The 19,098-nt window shown below is 36.0% G+C and overlaps 1 protein-coding gene across 3 annotated transcripts in view; it reads right to left on the reverse strand.

Moving 5' to 3' along the window:
- The window catches only part of EPHA6 (EPH receptor A6), a 501,230-nt gene that overhangs the window by 140,810 nt on the left and 341,322 nt on the right, over positions 1-19,098 (reverse strand). For all 3 annotated transcript variants that reach the window (XM_014947321.1, XM_014947319.1, XM_014947320.1), the window contains one exon: positions 1,541-1,703. In XM_014947321.1, coding sequence (XP_014802807.1) covers positions 1,541-1,703 — 163 coding nt within the window. The remainder of the gene's footprint in view (positions 1-1,540; positions 1,704-19,098) is intronic.

Genomic DNA, 19,098 nt, shown 5'->3' on the forward strand with positions numbered 1-19,098 from the left:
AATTAAACTGAAGTCTTTATCTAGCTCCAGGTACCATTTCAAACAGCAGCAGAATTTCTCTCAACCTCCATCTCAATTGATCATAAACAAAAACTCTTCTGTCTAAATTTCCTTTAAATCACACCATGATGTATTTTTAAAACAAACCAAATACTTTTAGTCAGGCACAAGCTTAAGCAATAAATATTGGTAAAAAGCAAGTATATAATGCATAATTATGTTTTGCTATCAAGATTCACACTGAATGCTTAGAAGTACATAGAGGAAATTAATGTTTAAAAGTACTGTAAACTCTAGCGCATAGTGCAGCCCGACAGCCAGTTGCAACAGTGCAACTGAGAAGGAGATGTGGGGCTGGGAAAGAGTGGGTGGAATCTCACTCCCTGGAGATGTTTCTATTGCCACTGCTAGTGAGAAAAATGTCACTGGAACCACAGTCTTCCTGATTTAGAACAGTAAGTCACATTTTCACAAACATGATATAGGTTGATAGATGCTTAAGTAACATCTAATTTTGATAAGAGTTATGTCCCTGGGTGCATAAAGCCTCATATTTATTGCATCAGGAGATGCAGAGAGGATCTACTGGAATTCTTGAAAGCACCCAAGTGCTCAAATCCTATTCAAACCAATTGGCTTAAGTACCCAGAAAATTTTAAGAAGTCCCATTAGGCATTAAGCACTTGGAAATCTATCCCTAAAACGCTTTTGAAATAGAAGTTAAGATGTAATGAAAATGGAACACAAACCCCTGGGTGCTCTTGAAAACACTTATATAGTTTTGCGTCTGTACTTTAGCTTAAGCAACCTGAATTCTAAAACACTAATGAAAAACATGGTATACGTAATTGGTTAATTAAAGTAATTTCATTAATGAGTGTTGTAGTGTTGTATCTACTACAATAATTTTATCTCAAATGTTTATAAATATCTTGTTTGCAGTGTCTTTGAACATGACGGGCAATACATGACTTATAAAATTGTTCAGAGCATGAACATTATACATCAAGAGTTTTTGCATATTCTGCAGGAATATGTAGGCTTTTAGCTTCTTACTGGCAAATTTAGTCGGCTTATTGGTTGATGGAAACGCTTATAAAAGTTTTCTTTTTTTTTTTATTTATTTGTAGAGTCTGATGGCAGTAAAAACTACAGAGACAAGACTCCATCAGGTGTCCTGTGAGCTTGCATGAAGATGCTGGACTTATTTAAAGCCTGACTAAGGGCTAGACATCAAAAGGAAGGCCTTTAAGCAAAGACAGGAACACAGAATCATAGAATATTGCAAGTTGGAAGGGACCCATAAGGAATTTCTGCAGAAGAAAACATTCCTTCAGCTGCAGCATTCGGCTAAAATTTCTATTTGTTATAAATCCAGAGTGTGAGGCTGAGGCTTACTTGTTTTTTATCTTACAGCAGTGGTCATTTTCTGATAAGCAAATGGTATGGATTCAGCCATTCAAACTCCCAATGTCTCACTCTTTTAGAATTAGGTGCTACTTCTACTGTATTTGATTTTTTTTCCTTCAGTGAAACTTACTTTCATCTCCAGTTTCAAATTCAAACTTCTGGCTATAGCCGCTGTATCCTGCTGCCGTCCTGACTCTGATATGAAATATATACTTGGTTGCTGGCTTGAGACCTGTGATGATAACACTTGGAGCCTTGGACCTTGTGGAGGAATAGCTGAGCTGCTCATGCTCCTGAGGGACAAAAGAGGGGAGAAATGGTATCAAGTTGAGTTGTACAAACTTTGCAAAAATGATATAGCAGAACTGAAGCTCCACATTCTTCTCATGAATGTAAAATGTGTTTATAAAAGGAGGTGCAGATATGGGTTTCTGTACTTTGATTTTGTGCTATAGTCATAATGTATGATATGGCCTTGACTTAGATTTCAATTTTTTGTCTTCAATCTTGCATAGAAACACATCACATCTTTGTGACTTGGGTTAGTAATTACACTGTAGTCAAAACAATATGGAATTAGTACAAGACTACATTAACAGAAAATGGCAGCTAGAATGGCAGCTAATTTTTTTTGCACAATGGACAAACTAGGAGGTCAGTAAATACTAGTAAGCTGTAAAGTAAAGATGTGGGAGTATTCAAATACCCGCTACTCACTTCTACCCGCAGGTAGTGCCAAAATGCCGGCGCTATCCGTGGGTAGACCTGTGGGTAAAAGAAAATAAAAATTAACTTTTTCTTTAAAGTCTGTAAACTTCTAGCATGGTTCAACTGCTTCACTGCTGTTGAACTTAATTTCCCTTTCCAGGTAGCTGTTATGTAGTTGTCCATGAAATTCCCTTTCACACTCTGTAAGGAGAAACCGTCTCAGCAAAAGTCCCCTGTTTATCTCCTAGCAGTTGATCCTGGGCATTTGCTGAGAATTCCTGATTCTTGCAGAAATGACTAAGAGTTATGGTGTGTAGAGATCACTGGGAATTACCACTGCAGACCAGCTGCTGTAGTATGGAGACCAGCCACACTGATTGCTGTGTGAAAGCTAAGTGCTACTTTGCTAGACAGGTCGCTGATGATACTTTTACATGAGGGGATGACTGAAAAGAAGAGTGAGTTTATTCCCTGTCATTAGTTACTGTCACTTGACAAACCAGTAATCATTTATATAGTGCCTTAAGGCTACCTTTACTTCAGTGCAGCAGGATTGGTCTCCAAACTGGCATATGAGTAGAAATGTCCTTGGCATATGCTTAACAATCCAACTGTGATACCCATAGGGCACCATATAAATTTAGTATACCATGCAGTAATATTATAGTATGTATAAGTTATTCAAAGGCTGCTTCCAGCCTGTTAAGAAGGAAACAATGTGGTTCACAGAAGAGATATAACCAGGAGAAGAATAGGTTTCAGTTAAATTCTGTTTGACTCTTTACTTCTTCTGAGCAAGATACATATTCTTTATATACAACAAACAGTTTATATAAAACATGCTAACTTCAGCCATGGTGTAACAAAGTCACATTAGTATAGGGCTGCAGGTAAATCAGTATTCCCCCAGTAGGCATATAAAGAGATGGCTAAGAAAACCAAATTAACAAGCAAACACACAAAAATAATCTAATGGTTCTGTTAAGTGAAGGAGGAGAAGGAAGGCAACAATCACCAATATATAAAATAATTGCATTTAATGCTCACTTCAAACAGTGGAAATAATTTGAGAAACCATAGTAAAAGGAAGTGTCGATTAATATACCATCTAACAACTTCTATTACTATCAGATTTACTTGTTATAACTTCACTTTGAACAGGTTAGTGGATTTTAGACATACTTTTAAAGAGAAATTTAAGAAGATTTATTTTTTTTTCTGACAGAAGGCCAACCTACTAAAATGATGGATTTTTTTTGTGTGATTAAACTTGCTTCAATTTCAAAAATGTGTTCCAGAAAAGGAATAATAGGTTAATACTCAGATTTGTAAGGAAATAGAGAACTCTAAACATACAGAGGAGTTTTATGGACATTTGACAAACATTCAGTGTGTCATAAATAGCTAATTTCAATTTTATAGCCTTGTTATATGTGCAACTTCCAGGGATTTTCATGTGTAGAGGGGTCATATAACTTAACATTCAAATTGTCTAGGATATGCAAACTTGGAGAAGACAAAATTTGAATTTATTTAGTAATAAAGTTGCTGACTGAAGTGTGTGTGTTTCTGCCCAAAGAGACCAAGTCTTTCAACACAAGCTAGTGACCAGCTCAAAATCAATCTCAGAATTAGGAAAAATTTGATGGAATTGTAAAAAGAAATAGGTACCTTCAGAGTAGGAAAGAAATGGAAATTTTGTCAACAATTGGTGGATGTTCCCCAAGATCCAATGATAAGATTTACTCCCTGAAGCTTGCAGAACAAGGCCAGTGGCACAGAAGAACTGGGAATGACTTCTGAAAAAAATAATCTGAGCGATATCTGTTTTGTTATATCTGTTACTAAAGGCTAAATACTGCTTGTGTAAGACAGCATTTGGGATATAATAGACCCCTAACCAGGGTTGTGGACAGACAGTTACCAAGTCTAATTTATTATTTGTATTTGGTCAAAGGTCACAAGTGTGACAGGGATCATGATGGTAATATTTAATCAACAAAATGGGTCCCTCCATCTGTGTGTGCAGGCTGTGGCTAGAAACAGCTTCTTCATGGGCAGCCATCTCTGCCTGTCCCTTCTGTGTGGTGGAAGGTATTTTGCTCATGTTCAAGGGTTGTCTGGCTTGTTGACCCCCCACCGCCTGCCTGTGGCTACCTGTGGGAAGCCCTGAGGGATGCCATCTCCATGCCCTCTCATTTCCTTTCTTCCTTCTTTTCTGTGGTCTCTTAACGCCATCCACCACAGAGTCAAAAAAGAAGATGTCTAGGAGTACATGATCATAAAAGTAATACTGCTGTCATATGGGAAAGGGGGTAGGATTTGCTACTGCAAATGAAATAGGAGAAAGGAAATATGTCATCCTGGTGTGTTTGAGAAGAAAAAGCTTCATAAGCCTGCACCTGAGGAGAAAGTTGCTCAAACTCAAGACAAAATGATTAATAGCTGGAAACTTCACATTGTTTTATGTGAATTTTTCACACAAAGAAATCAACCTTTTTTGGATGGGATTCATACATAAGACTATTCTCCAAAGAGTGGATGCTTTGCCACTACTCCCTTCTCACAACCATGACAAGATCTGCAGCCTTCCTGGAAAGCCAGAGCTTTCCACAGAGAGACACAATTTGAGGTTCATGGGGGTGGCTTTCAAGGTTGGCCACTCTTCTGCCATGATCTTTCCCAGGGAGGCTAAAGACAATCTCAGAATAAAACAACAAAATTCTCATCTGCAGACAAGCATGGGATGCTTTGCCTTACTCTTGCCACAGATAACATGCACTTACTTCTGCTTGGATTCTGGATACAAAAAGTGAATTTTGAATTGCAGGACTTGGATGCACTTCTTGGATATTAGTACATGCTTTTACCAGACCCTGATTTTATATTGTGGCAAAATTTAGACATACATCAACCCTCCTGCCATGCACCGTATTTTCCATCAAAATGAAGCAAGTGTTTGTGGGCTCTAAGGTGCCACAGTGTACTCTGTGATAGATGTCTGACCTGGACACAGTGATGGGACCAGGATCAACAGGAAATGTCAAGGACTACATCTGGTCTGTATACTACTACAAAATCTGCAAAAGAAAAGTTTCACTGATCTGGCTCTATTTCCCATTGCGTGCAAGCAATAAGTGAACTGTTAGTCATTATATATGGCTCAGAGTTCATATACAATGCTCTGATTCTTCATATTAGTATCAGAGCAGGATTTGTGATCTTCAGATGGCATGTGACTCATGAGAAGCAGTTCTGAGAACACAGGGGCTGAGGGTTTAAACATAAGTTAAAGTCTATCAAACATAATGTACCCATATAACTACTAGTCAAAATCTGATATGTGGAAATCCATAGCCCACTGCAAATTTATCTTGGTGAAAATCTATAATTAAAACATAAATATAATTCAAATGACAAGTAATGTCACACAACTTAGTACAGAGCCTAAGACTAGCTATCCAAGTTAAACAGAATTGCATTATGAAGTTTGAAAATGCTACCTCTATTTCTAAGAAAACTGTATTTTTCTTATTGTTTGTGTGATTCTTCTTGTGAGTGGATTCAGTTCTGATTATGAGAGACAGTGTTCACAAATCTGACAGTTTGATCTGTGTATGAACAGGAGCACCTTTCAGAATCAAACCCTTTCCTGCAGACACCTCTGTATGAATCTGAATCTATATCTACCCAAATTTCATACTTTGCTTTACATTCAAGACATTTTTTCATATCTAAAGAAACAGACTGACTGAATGGAAGTTACAATGGTGTTAATGGGCTAAGACTAGACAAAGTGATTTAATGGAGTAGCTTTCTGCTTTTGCAATGCACCAGAATAGCTGGATCTGTCCCATGAACATATGCTGTAATTAAATATTTCCACTGTATGATATCATCAGATTAAATGATAGTTCTTCATTATGCCTCACTGAAATTAGCTACTTTATTAATGAATTTCATATTCATTCAATATCCAGATCTTACATTATAGCAATGACTATTACCATTTTTCTCATATGCTCAAAAGAAAGGGGATTCCCTTTAATTACATTAATACTTGCAAACAAATAGATAAACCTCCACATGCCACACCTATATGAACGTGTTACTCTCTAATTTTATCCTCACCTTACTTCAGAGGGAAACAGCAGAGAAAGGAAGACATTGTATACATATATGTAGTAAAATATTGATAAAGGCTAACCAAAATGTGATGATCTTTTATCTGTTTAACTCATAATGCAATCACAGAGTTCTGATGCTACGGGTGAGAAAAAGTATAGGCAACTAAAAATGTTTAGTGCAAAAAAAGATTAAGAGAAATAAAAGCTGAAATGCAGAATTTTGATTATAGTGCTCAAATAACCTTTAAAAAATTAACTCTACCAGTAAAGCACTCATGAAAATCTAGGCACTTTCAGGTGTACAAGGTTTGTCACCATTAATATTTAAGTGGGAAAGAGAAGCACGGCACTAAAAAAAAAAAATAAAATCAGTCCTTATTTTAGCAATTAAAAATTATAACCAAATACAATCTTCTTCCATTTAGAATATATAATGGGAGGTCCAGGAACTACCACTCTCTTGCAGTTTACTCTGTCTCAAGCTTATTTTATGAATGACAATCAAGATAGTCAGCTCATTGAGTCTCATGAGTAACTGAGAAGCCTTCTTACTGGGGAAAGGGTTCTCAGAGGCTTTTGCGAGCTGAAAACATACATACTGTGTACCAACAACTTCCAAATGTATATGTGTGGAAAGAATCCAGGGAGACAGTAACTGAATTTACTATCATCTGCTTGCATATACATTTTCTAGTTTATATTCATTGTCCTCTAACATGAAAATTCTGTACTTAAGCAATATAATCCTGCTTGGCTTTTTTGGAGCATTATCACTTAACAGAAGGAAATACTAACAGAGATTCAATCTATATAGCACAGGCACCAGGTCTTTCTTCTGTGCACTAAAGCACAATGTCAAAGCTGAACAAGTACCACATTAAAGAAGATTTGGAGTTCCATGATTCAGACAATATCAATGTTTAAATAAAAGCACCAATAGTAAAAAACAATCTTTTATGAGACCATTTGGTCAGATTTTCCCTCTTTCCTAGATATATCGGTTTGAAGGATATACACAATGTGACCTACAGAAGAAGCATCCTTATTTTAAAGGAATGGCCACAATTCTGGAAGATAGGACTTTTATTAATCATAGCTCTGCTCCATCAAAAAATGAAATCTCCAACCCCTTCCTTACTTTTCTCATGGAATCAGCTGCAATGACACTTAATTACCTCCAGTGTTAGCCGAACTTTAATGTTGCAATACATGTTAGAATAAAACAGTAGGTAATTGCTAGGTATAGTCAATATGTGATTAATCAATTCAAACAGAATCTATTAAAGACAAATGACAGCTACTCTGGAGTTTGTACCTCTGTGTTTTCCAATAAAAACATAGCCCCCACAGCTTTAATTTATGGAAATTGCCTTCGATATATACTGCCTATATTCGTCTCACAACTAATTTGTCCCAAATAATTATCAAAAATTATATCCTTACTTTGCAATAAAATGTTTCCATAATACGATTTCTGAATGCCCATTGCTCCTCATCTTACATAGATTGTTGTAGATGAGGACTAATTACACTGAAATCAGTCAAATTAACTACACATGGGAAACTCAAAGTCTGTCTATGAAAGCTTCTTTATCTTTCCTGGTTTTGTGCATGATTTTCTCTTAGAAGACTATTTTGACCTATAGTATATCTATTAACATGAATGCCAGCAATAATAATTGGAAGATATTAGATAAAAAGACTCATAGGTCCAAAAACATGCTTCTAACATTAATTATTGCCTGACTACAATATGATCAACAGGGTTAGGTAAATTCTCATTGCAATATGGAGTGCTGAAAAATTACAATAGAAACAATAGTCAAAGATACCATTCATATTCTTAAAAAATCACTTCCTAAAAATCTTGTACCTTTGCTCTTCAGCTGATCAACAAACTAAGGTAAATTTAGAAAAGTGATTACAGAGGTCCAAGGACCAATCTGAACAATGAAAACTCTGACAGAAAAAAGTAGGGCGACAGAGAAAATTGCTGACAGCTCTAGTCGAAACTTGCAGCATTTTAAGGCATCCACCACTTCAGGCTGTAATCTTCTCCCTTTTTTTCTCGACCTCCCTTGTGATTAATCTGAGATGTAACAGTTTGGGGAGCTGAAATACTAAAGCGTGCTTTACCGGTTCGGCTTTTTAATATTTTATATTTTGATTGCCTGTCAGTCACCTCATCACTTTCTCCATACAAAAAGTGAAGCTGTCAACAAGAAAAGGGGAAGAACAGATAGCCAATCATAAAGAAAGCATGGAAAGGTCAAAACCCAGCCAAACCTTATTTTAATTGGATTATGTACCTGGAAAGGCAGGAATGAGTTGATGTGAGGTGAACCATGAAAAAGAGAAAATTAAATGAGGCGAGATGAGGACAGGGCGATCTAAAGCAGTGTTAACATTCTCTCCGGCACAATGAGGTGAGAGGTGGGCAGAGCAAAAGCTGTGTGGTTAACGTGGTGAGCCAAACAGAAACACCAGGTGTGAAGGCAGCAGTTAGGACACTGCTGATCCTACTGACAAGGAGATTAAATTGAAAGGAATAAAACCAGATCTGTGCCTTAAGTTGGTGATGGAACAGGGTGCAATTCAGAATATAATAAAGGGAGCTGGGGAACATGACTTGAGTTGTCAGATAAGCACAGATATTAAATTCCATATTTCTAGTAGATATGAGCTACTCTGATAACATATGTTTTCTAATTAAAAATATTTACCAGTGAAAACCTCTGCACCAGTATCTCCAGGAGTCTTTCTACCTTCAGCATATAAAAATGTCAGCCTTTCCAGTTGTCCCTGAAGAATTTTCTTATTTTTCCACTCTTCCCCCACCCCCCCCACCCCCCCCCTGCACTATATTTTTGTGTTGGGAAGAAGTAAGGAATCTTTGCAAGTATGAACTAATGGTAAAGATCAACTCAACCAGAAGTATTGCTGTCATCTTCAGACAGTAAAGCATAGATTCCTCTGAGATATCTAACAATAAGGTGTACTTCATAATGAGATAATAAACCATCTGACAAATACAGCTCAACGGGAAACAGATGCATTGCTGCAAAAACCAAAGAATGGAAGCCTTCTGTGACTTTGTTGTAAAACAAGCCCAGAACTATGTACATATAGCCAGTGGGCTAACTGCCAAGTAATTCATTTCATATGTAAGACTCATAGTTCAAATCTCTGAATCAGGTCCTGTATATGTCACTGCAGACTTCAGATTCCACAGAAGCAGTACAAGTTCCTTCTCCACATGCTCACCTTTAGCACTCCCCCCAGCGTCTAGCAATCTGCAGACTAGTGGGTTTCAGAATTAACTAAATTTGCTTCATTACATTTTACAGCTCATGGATTTTTCTTCCATGAATTTACTTAATTATTTTTTGAACCAATTTTGCTTGTGTCTTCCAAAACAACCTTAAGCAACAAGTTTAATTACAAACTCTTTTTATAAAAATACTGGGGTTTGTTTAAATTTGCTTCATGATGATTTCATTGAATATACTCTGGTTTGTCTATAAGAAATAGTTAATAATCATGAATATCAGTGATTTTTTTCAGTCAAACTCAACATATCTCTGTATATCACAGGAACAGTACTTCTAGTTACAGATGGGAAGTAGGTCACTGGATAATTAAACTTATAATTTGAAAATGCAAGACCCTGGAGGAAAGATAACAAAAAGGCACAACTCCTGTGATGTAAAAAACCAGTAATGTAAAAGGCCACAGTCCAAACACCTGAAGGTCTCTAAGTTGCTGAAACACATGGCAGGTAATCTTCTCACATCTAGCATTACCAGCACTGGTAAAATCACAGTAATGCTGTAGACACAAAACTGCTGCATTCCCTTGTGGCAGAACCCAAAATTGTGGTTCTTCTATTTCACATTGAAACATGAAGACATTTTTGATGTAAGGAAGCATCTTAAAACTGAAGTGGAATTTCAATACAACAGCAATGATTCATTTTTTCAGAAGACTTCTACAATGATGGTGACTTGCTATAATACAATAAAGCCAATACTCTATTTTGACAAAAAAGCACAACATATTGTCAAAGCTGTGAAATTCAAGGATCTACCAACCCTAAAAATGTAGTACAGCGCCAAGTCAGCTACACAAAATTCAGCTCTAATGGTGCTGATGACAAAAACTGCTTAATTTACCTAATTTCTGTATCCCTACAATGCCCATAGCTAGTTAGGTCCAGGATTTTGATTAGGGCTCCTGTTACACCCTGGACATTTTGTCAGGTTTGTAATACCTTGCTCAAAATTTTTAACTGCTGTGTGCAATGTATGTATATTTACAAATGCCCTTGCAAATACTACATACTGTATTAAAAACCTCTCGAGGCAACAAGCCTTTCCAACTCCTTTTTAAAATGTGTTTCAGCCTTTCAGTATCGTAGGACTGGTAGAGTGACTGGGATGATTTTAAGATTGGTTTGAGCCTAAGATGAGTTTTCTACATATATATCTTTTATTCTTCAAACAGGAGGCTAATGTACACTTCCCTGTTTTCATTCGCCACTGACTATTTCCTACCTGGCAAATATGGAAAATATTCTTATTGGTATATAACAGCTTGGAAACAAGCCATACTTAAAGCAAACCTATTCATAGTTGTTTACTTGGTTTACAGATACACATTAGAAAGCTATTAACTGTGGTTCAGTGGTATTAATAAAGCTATCTTTTTCATTTAAGTAAGAAAAATACCTACTTTTATACATATAATTGATTCAGGTTGCTATTGTGAATCTGGAATAAATGACTGGTCATTAGGATTAACTTAAATCTACATGAATGTTATGAGTATTTCACATGCTAACTGTGTATACAGTTCTTTGAGATAACTACTTTCCTTTTCAGAGAAAAGCAGGACTTACAAATATAGAATAATGTTGACAATATTAATATAGATTTCAACGCCATTCAACAAGAATTAATTTTTGAGGAAGGATTTTGGTTCTGAGATACCAACTCTGACTCTAACTAACTTTGACTTTAATCACCCCGATAAAAATAATAAATGAGAGGCAAGAGGGAACATGCTGATCTATGTATAGGGACAATCCATTTAGATTGTGTAGCATTTTTCATTATGCAAACCTCTTTAGATATAAATATATCAATAGCTATTGAAAAGTCACTGAAATATCACGTTCTCTGTGTATTTGTGAGCATGTGTGTGCATTTTTGTGTGTCTCAGTGCAGGCCAACAGCAAACATCTATCTTATAATTTTAACTCCAAAGGGCTAAATTAATCTCTGGCATCATAACTATATTGCAGATCCTGGCATTATATCAACAATATAGCACATTATTTATATTTACATTTTTTCCAAACACCTCATTGAGTTAATAGAGGACTATAAAGCAAAAATGGAAATAATTTTCCAATTAGTTTAACACGAATGTCAAAGAACAAAATAAACAATCTAACAAGTAAATTAAACTGCTGATTTTACACTTTCAAAACTGACAAAACAAGTTCTGTTCCTACTTTTGTATCAGAGAAGTGCCCATTTTTAATTTAACTAACTTCACCAGAAATAATACTTTTTGAGTTGATAAAAACAATTTAAAAAGAAAAAATTTAAAAAGAAATTTACAGATAGGTGTCAATACCTTTTCAAAAAGGAGGAGCTGCCTCAGTCGCTAAAGAATTGTCATGGTGATAATACTATATGCTAGTATTTCTGGCAGTATATGCAAGAAAACCAGATAGCTTGTGCAAGGTCATTGCAAATACAAGACGTGTCAACCTGGTGGAGTTCCTACAGCAACATAAATGTTTTTATGAGCAGCAGGTGAATTCCTGAAAAAGACTCTAAAGCTATTAACAGCTCGGTAAGGAGTACATAATAATAGGTTGTTAACTCAGCCTCCCTGACAAAAACATCAAGAAAGGGCACTTTGAAACCATTAATACTAATACATTAAAAAAGAAAAAAATAAAAGAGAAAATTTTTACATTATGCTTCTTTAAATCAACAAAATTAACATTTATGATTTTATTAGGGTACAGAACTAGTAAAGCTATGTAGGAGGTACTGAATAACATACCCTTTCTATGAATTCAAGTTGGCTAATGAAATCGTGCATTTAAATGAAAAGCTCCTCTAATGTGCATTTTTCATTCCAACAACCAACCCCCAACTCCCACAGCTTTTATTTCATACATGGTAAAATGATTATACTAATATTAAACATGGAAATAGTACATTTTATTCCATGAAATTTGAATGGCTCTCCTTAGAAGAGCTTCCTCTTTCCCTTTGGATTTTCCTCCCTTCTCCCAGAATGACTTCACCCAGAATGACATCACTACTTAATAAAAAAGAGATTATGCAGTCAGTGGCTTTGCCTTCATTTCAGTGTGAAAATAATTATAAAAGTGGGAAAGAAGAACAATCTGTTCTTCTGCATGGTTAGTGTGCAGGTGCAGATGTAATCCAGTCTCAGGTGAAGAGAAGAAAAAAAAGGAACTTTCTCTGTTTTTCCCCCTAAAAGGAAAACATGTCTTTTCCCTGTATCTCCCCAAACATCTCCTGAATGTATCAAGGATTGCAGGAAAAAAAATGCAAGTGAAATGATACCTCGTATTGGAACATTCCTTCATTTAGACAAAGATGTAAGCTCACTTATGACTCAAAGTACACATCTTGATTTAATCTGTGAATCCATCTTTATGGTTGTGAAAGAACAATTTATGAACAGTAAGTTGTTTGTGTATTATGAGAACACTGTTCTAGCTTCAGTTTTTAAGATAGTTTGGCCTCATAAACAAAGATTTTGGGGAACTTTTAAGCTAGTTCTTTAAGAAGATCTAAAGGAAACATTTTGACAGGTTTTAGGGAAACGGAGACCTGGAAATTGTATTTAACTTATAAATAAGGAAATTATTTTTGCTTAGGTGGCCATGCTTTGGCAGGTACACTAGTCATATTTAGATCATTGCTCATGAAAATCATGAATACTTTTGGAAAAATATGTCAAACTTTCAGCTGCAAAGTTTCACTCCTGACTGTACGTTAAGATACCTGAGGGAACTACAACTCTAACTTGATATACTACTAAAACCTACTGCAACTAAAACAAAAGGTGAACACACTGAAACTAGTTAATAATAACAGTAATAATAAAATATTTCAAAAGTACATTCTCTATTTTGTTAATTCAGGATTAAACTTGTTAAGCATAGAATCATATAATTGTCTAGGATGGAAGGGACCTTCCTTTTGCACAACTGACATATTCTCTCTGAAGAGACAGTTTCTTTTTCACAATATATTCATCAATATCATCTAAAGTTTGTCAAGGGTGAGCTGAAACTCACTGCACTGAAAAACAGCTGCGTCTGATTTTTGACCCTACCTAATCACATGCTTAAGACTAACAGCTGATTCCTGTGGTTAACATTATTATTATTGCTGTGTCCACAAATTATTTTTAAAGCTATTTTTTTCTAATGCTCAAATGCTGCATGGCTACAAAAACGTTTAATAATTAGTTTTATTAGGAATCAACCTCTGCTGCCAAATTAGTGGATTTAGCTTTCTTAGAGGTGTGAAACTAGCTGTGTGGTGCTAAATTTGTTGTCTTGTAATAGTTTGCATATCTCCTATGTCTATGTGTTTGAAAGAATTTGAAGACCATTTATTCATAACAATTAATGTACTTTTACTATATTTGTGCAGCTCTTCTAGAAGTTACTGGAATAAGCATTGCACATGCAATTTTCCTTGGAGAAAATGGTATTGACCACAGACACAAACACAAGATCAGCAGAGGCTGAACTATGTTTTCTTTTAAATCAAGTCCACTAGGCTTGCTTAAACAGCATTATATTTCTTGTTGAGATTTTTTGGTTCAGCAGGAATGACAATAGTAATAGCTCTGTAGGCTACTTCATTATTAAATACAAAAGTTTAGAAGCTATCTCTAAATAATTGACGACAACGATTAGGACACTAGCCAAACTGGGCACCTAATGGAGAAGGCCTAGCTCAGAAATGCTTTAATAAACCCTTTGCTGCATGTAATTGATATTTAGAGGCCAGACTTCTTTTTCTCCTAATAGTAATTATATCGGTGTCATTAATAATGGCTGCTGCAAGGTCCTTAAGTTCTTTCCTGCAGGCAAAAATTATATCTGGTCAGAGCGTCTCATAATTATTCACTCTCGTTTTCAACAGTTCTGAGAACTATTTTTTTCTCTTTTTAGAATCTAAGGCTTTTACAGTTCCTCCCTTGGGAAACTAGGTTAATAATAGCAGAATAGGAAAACTGAGAAGATTGTTTAACATCACTTACTATGCTAAAATAAGCTAGGAGATTTCATTTCAATGATTATCTCCCAAAGCACATTTGTAGTGATTATTTTTTAAAAACATTCACCAGACATGGTTCATTTCCCAGGAGCTCTGAACAGCTGAGGATGCCAGAGGCTCTCCCTTGGAGCCCTGACACCTCGCCACAACATGCTGATCTGTTCCTGCAGCTATGGTCAAATTAAGGTCTGTTTAATACTACTATCCAAAAACTCTTATACATCCAAATTACTCAGTGCTCTGGTTTTTATGAGTACGTGCTGACAATGTGATGAAAATGTATTATGGCATGAGCCCTACATTTCTTGCTTCTAGTCATATCAGAAACATTTTAGTTGTGGGCAGCCTATTTCTACTTATGCCTCAAATAATTTTAAAAAAGCATTACAGGAGCAAAGTGTTTGTTTTAAAAGAGTATGATTAGCATTTGGCTAAAATTGCCCAGCTGATCATCCAATGCTAACAGTATAGTGCTTGCTAATTTATGCTGAGTATACACACTGACTGGCCAGGCACCTGAAATGCTCATATGCTCATCTCTATTCTTATAAGCCCTTCCCTATTCCCCTTCTCAGCAATGTTGACTTTAAAATTTAGTCAGGAAGCTTTCAAGGGTATCAAGCATGCTATGGTAGGTATAGCGAAAAAAAAAAAAGAATATGGCTGGCGAAAAAAACAGCACATGCTACCAATTCAGCCATAACAGTATCCAGTGGATTATGCCTGCTCATGAATAACATGACACAGTCTGCAGGCTCTTTTCATTCTCCTGTGGATTGGAGCTGGTACATATATTATTATTATTCATTGTTTAAAAATTTAAGATAAAGGCAAAATATGAACCAAGAAAGTACTGGTACTTATGGGAAATGGGGAAGTTGTAACATAAAGTGATCCTTCTAACTCAGTTAAACATTATGCAAAAAATAGAGGTGGAAAGACTGGAAGCCACGTAGAAGGGAAGTTGAGGGTGAATGAAGCTCACACATGGCGTGCAGACCTCACAGAAAGGCACAGGGCTATAGAAAAAAAATCACTAATTTTGCTCCACCTTTCCAAAGTGTCACCCAGAAATTCAGAGGATTGTCTGATCTACATGATGTGGCTTCTTATAAGAAATGTCCGTATCTCGTCTAATGAGAACATGTAAGGCTTTTGTTCTTTTAGGTTAGATTCCAGCCAATACCCAAGTAGGGTCAGATACTGCCTGAGCAGAACTGAACTACTATGAGAAGATCATAATGAAATATCTCTGTAAGGGGAGAAGACACAGAGGAACATCTGTTATCCTAAACCAGGATAAGTCACACACCTTACACTGGCAGTTCACATGGGAAAAAAAGCTGGATTGAAACAACTCGGGCACATGCATGAAAGTGAGGTTGATGCATTCCCAGGGCTTCCAGGACTGTGCTATTACTGTGCTAGTCTTCAGTGTGGTACTGAGCATATCACAATATTAACTGTTCCTCAAAAAGCATGGAAAAAAATGGCAAGGGTATCAATTCATACCTCTGTACATGCACCGAGTGCCACATCTTTTTGCCATCAAACTTCAGAACACATAATCTATTGTACATATACTCTTCTATAGATTTGTAATAATAATATGGTGCACATATGTCTACACAGATAGATAGGTTTGCATTAAAATAAGGAATACTACTGTAGGCAAACCACTCTGAAAGACAAAATTACTTTCTTGCTTACAATTTTCCACATTAATTTTTGTAAAAATAATTCTGTCATTCAAAATATTTCTCACTGATTGTCTTAAATCTTCACATTATTCCTATCAAGTCATTTACCTCAAGGTCTCTTATGTACTTTACTACTCAAATTCAGGATGCCTCATTTTAATTCACATTAATGAATATTCAAAGAAATAGTGGTGTTTGTTTTAATATTAGATTTTAAGAAGGAGCATCGTTTCCTGTATATGTTAAGTAAATGTAGCTAAAGACTGATAGAAAAATTAACAAGGTCATACTGCTTTCTAATTCTTTAAATCTGGCACCTTCCCTTACCTCTCTGTTTCATCGGATCTTCATCTCTTTTTAAAATCTCATTGGAAAACTAATTTCTCCCTTGCCTCTACGGCTTGGTTATTTTCTCTTTTTTATTTATTAATTCAACTCTAAATAATACAGGAATGGAGGAAAAGTCATATCTGACATCCTACATATCCTGTCCACTCACTGTCATATGGAGGAGGGTTAAAATTTTTATGTGAAAACTGCCTGTGAGTTGTAAATTCAGTATGCCAACAAAGTGAAGCATTCTGTCAAAGGGATTTGGCTTTAGTGTAAATTTCATCAAAAGAAAGCGAAGAAACATCAGCCAGCCCCTCCATCCTGCTCCACAAGGTATTCTCTTTTTAGAGATGTCGTTGCAATGCCTTGGGATATTGCTCGGGTACATCCTATTAAAATCTCTTCTCTATAGACTGGCTTTCTCAGCTAATTATGTATTATCTTGTGTGTAACAGAAAATATAATCCAGCTGGAGTATTTGGGCCATGTGGGAGAACTTAATACAGTTGCTGATATGTATAAAGCTTTGTATGCTTAATACAGCTCTCAGGGAACATTAATTTTTTGATGATTAACTTTAAGGGTTTGGGTGGAAAAGAGGAGGAATAAGCATTTTCCAGTTCAACTGCACAACCTGAAGTGCAGCTGGTATGGTTTATATCCACTGTGTACTGTGTTTCCTTTCCTACGAGGGACTTCCTACAGAAGGACTCAGCTTCATTAGAAGGCTGTAACAAGGCCATATCTTATCGCACTCCTCTCCATCTGACTAGAACATGTGACCTCTGGTGAGAGGTATGACTATGATGCCCTGGAATCTTTCAAAAAGTAAAAGCTTTGGTCAGTGTCTGAGCAATAGTTTTAAAGTATAAGATAAATATTATTACTAAAGAAACTGAGATTATATTGATATCCGGAGTCTTATTTTTAAAGGGAAAGACAATACTGTCTATGAGAGACTTTTTTTTTTTTAAAGTACTGGGCTGTTTGTGGGAGATAATAAAGGATTATAAAATAGAATGGATAGATAACAGACTGCAGAATGCGGCAGACATCCTGTATCAACAGAGATAATTTGCAAATATTTAGTATCTATGAAGACTACAAAGAAGGTCTATGAAGAAATGCTTTTCAGAATGCATCTTAGATCTCTGAGGTCAAACATTTAATGGATTTTTTGTGTGTTGCTGTAAAGACTCACTTATCGTCTAGGGTGACAAATGTTGCTAACTGTGCAGTTTTCAGAATGATCAATCTAGCAGAAATAAGATATTGCATCTACCAGGCCCCAACATACAGTATTATTTCAGGATCATGATATTCTCTCTCTGGTTATATCACATAACTATTCAAGCAATAGAAAACTTTTTCCCTTTACTGTGAGAAAACCTCATAGCATCTTGGACAGAAAGCCTATGAATTTTTGTTCTCCTCACAGGTCAAGTCAGCTCTCTAATCATGTCCTAAGTCAGCTTATGTTCACTGTATTTTTGGCTGAAAAGCTGCAGAACAAAGTTTCCTCTTGTCAGCCAGCCACATAAATATGTACCAATATATTCCTAAATAAGAAAGAAAAAATCAATACAATTCATATAGAATTGACTCTCAAAAAGTTTTGTTATTTTCTCAAGATCCTTATGTGTTATAAAAGGTGAAAACAGAAAATGGTTCTTTTTGGTAGAAGTTGATAGTGCTTTAAACTCTATACAACAAAGGGCTTTGAAGCCTGTGTACCTGGTCTTGCTGTGCAACGAACAAGTCTAAGCAATATGTAGACCTCTAAGGAGAGCTATTTGCCACTGCACTCAGCATTGACTGATGCTGGCAGATAATCTATTGATAAAATTTTTTTATATGTTTTAACATCCATAACTTAACATCTATATGGATGGTTTTGAATATTTGAAAGTCATAATGTGGCTTACTATGGTAATGGATCAAAACCTGAATGACTTCCATTAGTGTAGGAAAGTAAGGTTTTCTTGCTTTGGCTACCAAATATCTGTCTTCTCCCTCTAGCTGTGCTGTTTAAATTGTTTGGATTTTTTCCCAGTTTACCCTTTTTTTCTGCATCGTTACAGGTGCACAATCTCAATAGAGAAGTGCAGCCACAGAAGAAAATTTACAGAGCCTAACATCCCTAAATCTTTCTTCCATGACTTGGCTTGTATTTCTGTTCTTTTTGGTCTTTTCACATTAGTTCCATTGTGACTTTCAGATGGGGACAGAGAAATAGAGAGAACTGACGTAGCAGGTGACTATTTAAGATACAAACACCAAGAAAAACCTGCCTATGTCTCTAGGAATGAAGGCACTGATTTGCACTAGGTTTTACACTGCAAGTGCAAGGCCCTGTAGCCAGCTGGAAATGACATAATGCATTTTGTGATTTGGGAGAAGCAGTCTTCAAATTATGCTTTCACAAGGTGTGCTATGCACGCACCTTGTACATTTACTTGTAGTGCATGTTGCTGC

The sequence above is a fragment of the Calidris pugnax genome, unplaced genomic scaffold (assembly GCF_001431845.1).
Source record: "Calidris pugnax isolate Ruff unplaced genomic scaffold, ASM143184v1 scaffold95, whole genome shotgun sequence".
NCBI classification, from domain to species: Eukaryota; Metazoa; Chordata; class Aves; order Charadriiformes; family Scolopacidae; genus Calidris; species Calidris pugnax.